This window comes from Clarias gariepinus, chromosome 25 (genome assembly GCF_024256425.1).
Source record: "Clarias gariepinus isolate MV-2021 ecotype Netherlands chromosome 25, CGAR_prim_01v2, whole genome shotgun sequence".
In the NCBI taxonomy this organism is placed as follows: Eukaryota; Metazoa; Chordata; class Actinopteri; order Siluriformes; family Clariidae; genus Clarias; species Clarias gariepinus.
In genome coordinates this window covers 16,915,696-16,923,142 of record NC_071124.1, presented here as the reverse complement: position 1 = coordinate 16,923,142, position 7,447 = coordinate 16,915,696, and the positions used below count along the sequence as shown (strand labels likewise).

General features: G+C 36.4%; 1 protein-coding gene across 1 annotated transcript; it reads left to right on the top strand.

Moving 5' to 3' along the window:
• Positions 1 to 1,027: 1,027 nt before the first annotated feature.
• On the top strand, positions 1,028 to 7,165 carry LOC128513322 (cathepsin Z). The gene is made up of 6 exons (XM_053487058.1): positions 1,028 to 1,249; positions 3,995 to 4,158; positions 4,600 to 4,779; positions 5,645 to 5,795; positions 5,904 to 6,069; positions 6,379 to 7,165. The coding sequence occupies exons 1-6, from the start codon at positions 1,110 to 1,112 to the stop codon at positions 6,490 to 6,492; spliced, it is 915 nt and encodes a 304-aa protein (XP_053343033.1). The 5' UTR covers positions 1,028 to 1,109; the 3' UTR covers positions 6,493 to 7,165.
• Positions 7,166 to 7,447: the final 282 nt, after the last annotated feature.

Below are 7,447 nucleotides of genomic sequence, written 5' to 3'. Positions count from 1 at the left end.
TAATCATTCATCCACCCATCGTTTATATTATTTATTCTGTATAGAGCCATGGGTGGCAGGGAGGCCAGACAATTCCAGGCACAAGACAGGACTGAGTGCCAATCTATCACAGAGTACAACAGACAAACATACACACACAATATGGGCAACTTGGAAACGACTATCAGCCTGCATTGTTTTAGACTGAGGGAACAGGAGTTCCTGAAGGAAACCTACCAAGCCTGTGGAGCACATGCTACCTCCATGCACACCGACTGAAATAACTGAACAGTGATAATCATAGTGCTCACTCACTCACTCATCGTCTATACCGCTTTATTCTGTATTTAGGGTTGCGGGGACCTGGAGCCTATCCCAGGAGGCTTAGGGCACAAGGCAGGGTACACTCTGGACAGGGTGCCAATCCATCACAGGGCGCACACACACACACTCATTCACACACTATGGGCAATTTGGGAATGCCAATTAGCCTAACCTACATATCTTTGGACTGTGGGAGAAAACCCACTAAGCACGGGGAGAACATGCAAACTCCATGCACACAGAGATGGGAATCGAGCCTGGCCGGAAATCGAACATGGACCCTGGAGGTACAAGGCTACAGTGCTAACCACTACACCACCGTGCCGACTAATCATAGTGCTGTCTAACAAAGCAATATCAATAATAATAATAAGCTAGTATTTTTTAAACTTACTAATTCAGTAAAATACAAAATTTAGTAACATTTCTAGTTTTAGATTTTGTACTCGAAGGTTGACATGCTGTACGTCTTTGCTGCCATCTACCGGCGCCTCACTGTTACTGCAGTGGCAAGAACAGCACTGTTTCAGCCTCCGTCTGAACAAAAAGTTTGAGAAGCAGGTTTGAGTGCAATTTCTGGGAGCTTCGTTTAATTACGCACTTTAAGGTCGATATTAGGGATACTTTACAACTTTTTACATAAAGTAAAGGCCGACTTGAATTTTGACAAGTTTGCCTTCACTCGGCTCTAAGCTCGACTTGCGCTCGCAAAGCATTCTGGGAGTTCCGGGCCAGTATTTGCATTAAGGGCAGTGCTGTACCTGATACGCGGCAGCGGCGAGGATTTAAACACACACACACACACAATGTCACCTGTCACCGCTGTTTTATTTTGCCTCTTACTGGTTTTGGATGTTTCTGAACAGGCTCCGGAGGGAAACACTGTCGAGGAAACATCCAGTTCCTGCTACAAACCGTTGAAGTTCAACAGACCTGCGTTTGTGAGGTAGTTAAACGTGCGGGGGGAAACATTTAAACGTTTAAATTTAAATTGTTATAGTTACAGTTTATAAACCGTCTACTGTGTCATTTACAGCGTTCTTTCAATAAGTTACATAATAAATAAAACAGTAAAACTTGTCAAAAAGTGGCAGAGAATCCTGACTTCTGATTGGTCAGAGAGTGTTGATGTATTTTCAGACAGTAATGCTGTCTATAAGATTCATGTTAATAGTAGTGGATATATTAATGGAAGTAAGTGTGTGTGTGTGTGTGTGTGTGTGTGTGTGTGTGTGTGTGTTGTTACACTTGGTTTACCACCTTCATTCATCATAAAGTTTAAAAAGAGTTCTATATAACATTAATGTGTTAATATGAATAAAATAGTAAATATTTTTTGCCACTCAGTTGATTTACATTGAGTTTTGTAAGGAAAACAATTACAGTATAACTACGGTTATTACAGACTAATTTGCCTGACTGCACAGTGTTAGGTTCTGTTGGGTTTTGCTGTAATTTTTGCGTTAGTGGTTTGCTCTAGCACCTTAAGTTCCTTCTCAGCCTGTGGCTTGGGTGTGTACTAGCGTTAGTACACGCCGTTTACAAGAAAAGAGTTTGTAGAAATAATTGTAAAAAAAAACACTAGAAATAAGCTGATCAGCTTAAAGTAATCAGTGATATTATTCAAGCCCACATACTGTATATTTCTGTCTGTCTTTCTGTACAGCAGAACTCTCGGCCTAACTAATTAACTCTCGGCCTTATTAATACAAAGAAAAGAAATTCTGTAAGGTTGTGAGAGAAACTGGTTTTAAACTTCTCGCAGGAAGAATAAACATATATTGATCTGTCCATTTATCTTTGAACGTTTCGTTTTAACTTTAGTCTACTTTCCTTTTTTTTTTGGAGTAAGCCATGCTGTGTCATGTTCATTTGCGTTTCGTGATGATTTGGGTGCTTTTTAAAGCATGGCATATAACTGCTCATAACAACATTTCATCAACTCAACATTTTGATTTCATTTATGCTGCAGATTTAACTTCAAGCAAATACTGAAGGACTGGCAATGTTTTATTAAATTCTGTCCAGCCAGTTTTGCGTGATGCTGTGACAAAATCGGCTGTACAGATAGAAATACAGACAGGAATTTTTCTGAGACTGGTTTTAGGTCCTCCACTGTATAAAATAGATATATTACTATTTATTTACTGTATAAAATAGATATATGATTATAGATATACACTGTATACAGATATAATTAAAAGAGTGAGTTCTGAACAATGTACAGACACACATTCTTTTGCTAAAGTAAGAAACATTGCATTTAAATGTTAATGTCTCCAATGTTCTGTAAGTTATCAACACAGCAAGTTAGGTTAAACATAAAGTGTTGTACTAGCCTATTTTACTACATACATATTATTATACTCACAAAGAGATGACAGCTTCATACCTTTATCTTCTGCCTGTTTCTTATGTTCTTTCCTTTTATTTTAAACTGGCCCACTAACGGCCTTGACCTTTTCTTTCTTATTTATTTATTTATTCATTCATTTATTCATTCATTCATTGCGCATCAGAGCATTACACACTCACACACACAATTAAGAGTCGAGTCCAAACCATTTCACCTAAGGGGTGTGTAGACTGGTTATATATTATTCTTAAGGATTTCACACAAAACAGAAGAATGCCTATGAAACCATACAATACAATATAATATAATATAATATAATATTTACAGTATTATTATCTGTGGTTTATTTGATGTCCACTGTGGTTTTATTTGATGTCCACTGTGGTTTTATTTGATGTCCACTAGCCCCCTCCCTCCGCATCTCGTACTTTTGAGTGATAGATCTTCCCAGTCAGTCCCCCGCCTCACTCGTGAACTAGTATCAGGGCAATAAGAAGGTTAATTGATCCACACTATGAAAATGCAAACGAGCAATACAAAACCAATTCATGCAAATGCTATTATTGTAAACTTTTTTTTTTTTCAACAAGATGCCGCCCTGGGTCATAAGTCCCGATCAATGAGAAGTGCAGTCAGAGAACATGACAGACAGGCTAAGGAAAAGGAAGGGTTTAATTTTATCCATTGATAAAAGTATGTGCTACAAATCAAAACGTCATTTAATTTCCAATTATGGGACGATTCCTTATTTTGCGGGAATTAACAGTTGGTTAATAGTCCTCTTCTCATATGTTATAAATTCTATAGTATCAACATCGATTAGGTATAGTATGGCAGTTTAAAATGTTTATCATAATTAAATAAAATGAAGTTTTCTGTGATGAGACCTTTATTTAGCATTTTGATGATCCAACACAGGAAAGAGGAAAAAAGAGGCTTATAAATAAGCAACTGTTTATAATTTTACAGATTATATTTTTTGGACATTTTATAGTATTAATTATAACTTTTAACAAATAGAGGTGTTGTTCTTTAATTATAAATAAGTAGTTTAATAAGCTAACTGCAGTGGTTTAAGAGTAATGAAAAGACTTTACTAAGTACTGTAATTGAAACATAAATTAATCTGGGGTCTCATAACTGCTGCACTGTTGATTACTTGTAATAGCACTCATCTTTGTGGTTCATTTCCTTTATGTGATTGATCAGTTTTAATGCATGATTACAATTATTGTTTTAAAAATAGATGACTGAAGTAATCCATCCAGATCATTTCACAGTGTTATTTTGCATTCAAATGAATTATTTTGCCTTTTTTTTTAAATATTTTTTTAGAACATATCCCAGACCTCATGAGTATTTGAACATCAGTGAACTCCCTGCTTCCTGGGACTGGCGAAACGTTAATGGGATAAACTATGTGAGCGTGACACGCAATCAGCACATCCCTCAGTACTGTGGCTCCTGCTGGGCCATGGGTTCCACCAGCGCCTTAGCAGGTATACAACCTGCACTATGGACTATATAATCCCAAATGTACATATAGTGCATCTCATAGCCCTTTCATTCCTACTCTATGTAGCCCTTACATAGATAATTAACACAGGCTAAATCCCAAATGGATTTCTGTAGGGCATGAAAAGTTAAACCTAGTGTGCAGTAGCCATTAAATCATAAATTATGCATGTGTGGAAGAGAAATGAAGTACATTATATTGAACGTCCTAGCAAAACCAACAACTCATACGGATCAATCAGCATTACAGAAAAAAAAGTGGTAATTGCAGTCCTCTGTGAAAGAGAGTAAAAGGCTCCTGTTACATATTTTCTTTTACATAATAAATTGTATACCACAGTATAAGTTGTAGCATAAAATTTTAATTTTTTAATCTTGAGAGAGAAGAATCTGCAAACCACTCTTTTGATATTTCTTCTCATAAGATCGGATAAACATCAAAAGGAAAGGGGCGTGGCCATCAGCTTACCTGTCTGTCCAGAACGTGATTGACTGTGGAGGGGCAGGCTCTTGTTTTGGAGGCGATCATCTGGGTGTGTATACTTATGCACATAAAATGGGCATTCCAGATGAAACCTGCAACAATTATCAAGCCAGAAATCAAAGTAAGTACAGAATCCATAAACATACATCCACAGTATTTAATCATAATGATGCGTATGTGTTTTATAAGCACATAAACTTTTGGGAGGGAAATTAATGTAGTGGGATAGCATTAGATTTTTTTAAATGAACTTGTTGCAACTTATTAAACTGTAAAAATATATTTTTATTAAAATATTCAAACTGGAGGTACAAGCCGACAGTGCTAACCACTAAACCACTGCGCCGCCCGGACACACACCTTGCTAAAGTTAAAACATTTATCAGTCCGCAGAATATTGGGGAGGTCTTAAAAGATGTTGTTTTTTTTCAGCAAATGTGACACAAGTCTTTTTGTTCTTTCGCCTTGGAACTCACCCGTGGATGCCATTTTTGCCCAGTCTCTTTCTTATTGTTGAATCATGAACACTGATGTTAACTGAGGCCTGCAGGTCTTTATGGGTGTTCTGGGTTCTTTAATGAGCTTGTGGCCGAGTCCTCATTGTGCCCTAGGAGTAATTTTGGTAAGCCAGCAACTTCTGGGAAGGGTCACCACTGTTCCAAGTTTTCTTTTGAGGGTTTAGGGTGCAATTATCTTTTCACATACTGTAGGGCCAGGTACTGTAGGTTTGAACAGCTTTTTTTTCCCATAATAAATTAAATTGTATATTTAAAAATTGCATTTTGTATTCACTCTGGCTATCTTTGTGTAATATAAAAATGAGCTTAATGATCTGAATTATTTAAGTGTAACACATAGGCAAAAAAAAAATCAGAAAGGGAATAATTTTTCACAGCACTGTTGTTGAACAAAAATTTTTAAACATGTTGTAACAGTGTGAGATCAGCAGCATTTTCTTACTCTTCCAAATGTCTGTGTGTATATAGAGTGTGATCCTTTTAACCAGTGTGGCACATGCGCGTTCTTTGGGTCCTGCTCTGTTGTCAAGAACTACACTTTGTGGAAAGTGGGAGACTATGGTGAGGTTTCGGGACGAGACAAGATGAAAGCTGAGATTTTTAAAAACGGCCCAATAAGGCAAGCTTCCTAGTTTATATACGGTGCCATTAAGTACTCTATTTAGTGATTTTGGCGCAACCTTTAACATAAACGTTCTCCCTCTTTTCCATTCTCTCTGGATGGCAGCTGCGCAATCATGGCAACTAAAGGTCTTGTGGCATATCGGGGAGGTGTGTTTGCAGAGTTTCATGTCATGCCACTCATGAACCACATCATTTCTGTGGCAGGCTGGGGAGTCACTGGTAATGGAACGGAGTACTGGATAGTCAGGAACTCCTGGGGCGAATATTGGGTGAGCTGCCCGTTCATACTTTATGTACAAAAATATGAAATAGTATATTTTAACTTAAAACATGTTTTCATTGCTCTTCTTATATACTGATCTCCTGCTGTGGATCAGCCATAACCTAGGCATCAAAAGCTTAAAGCTACATTAAAAGCATAATGTCAAAAAAGGAAGTTAGGCATTTGTAAATCACTCTAGAGTATCTAGCATACAGAATGCAATAAAATATGTTAGTTTTTTTTAAAGATGACCTGGATATATTAGTTGTAAGAGCTGCAGCAGCAGTAGGAGTGATTATGTACTTTTTGTCCACAGGGTGAATCAGGCTGGGCACGGATAGTCACCAGCTCGTATCAAGAGGGTAAAGGGAACTGGTACAATCTTTCCATCGAGAAAGCCTGTGCATATGGAGACCCCATAGTGTCCTAGAAGAAGAGCAACTGTTGAGCGCAGCTCTGTTCACATGTACAGAGTAAAATCCTGCTGAGAGCAATATTTATCCACAGGCATTATGAAAGTGTTTCTAATAAGATTGTGTTATTAATGGAAGTAAATTTTATAATTTTTTTAATTTAATCTTGTTTTATAATATGATGTAATTCTTGATGTATTTAAATGAAAGTAAGCAAGAGACAGTTAAACAAAAACAATCAAAAAACAGAGTAACAATGTTGTACAGTTGCTTGCATAAATATTCACCCTCTTGAACTGTTCTGCATTATTTAGTGTTACAGCCTGATATTAAGGTGGATTCGACCGGGATTATATGTCGTGACTATCCAAAACATAGCCCATAACAGAAACAGTTTTATTTATTTATTTAAATGTTTTACATTAAATAATTTATTAATTTAGTAAATACTTTTGCAAGCTCTCTTGATTTTCAATCCAATATTGTGGGCTCCTTTGAAGAAATGCATGATACTCCATTTTGAGGTTGTAAAACTACAAAATGTCAAAATTTTTAAAAGTTATATGTAAAAATAAGCTTGTTTTGTACAAAATACCTTATTGTTTTTTATTTTTATTTATATGCTGTTATATACAGTACTGTGTAGAACTCTTAGGTACCCCTGTGTGTGTTTAAGTTTTTTTTTATTTTACGTTTGTTATAACTTTGTTAATTAAGTAGTACAAAAAAAATAACAAAAAACTTCTGATTTTCAAACATTAGTATTTTTAAAAAAACATAAAAAAAAAACCTTACAGATAAATATCTGTAGCCGAGAAAAGAAAGCAGCATATGAGGTGGTATCAAAAAGTTTCAAGACTATTTTTGTAGCCTCCAAAGGTCAGTTTGCCAAAAAACATTGTCCTGTGTACATCAGGGTCTGTGCAACTGGTGCTATTCTGACTGTGTGCTATTTCATCATGAACAGTAAGT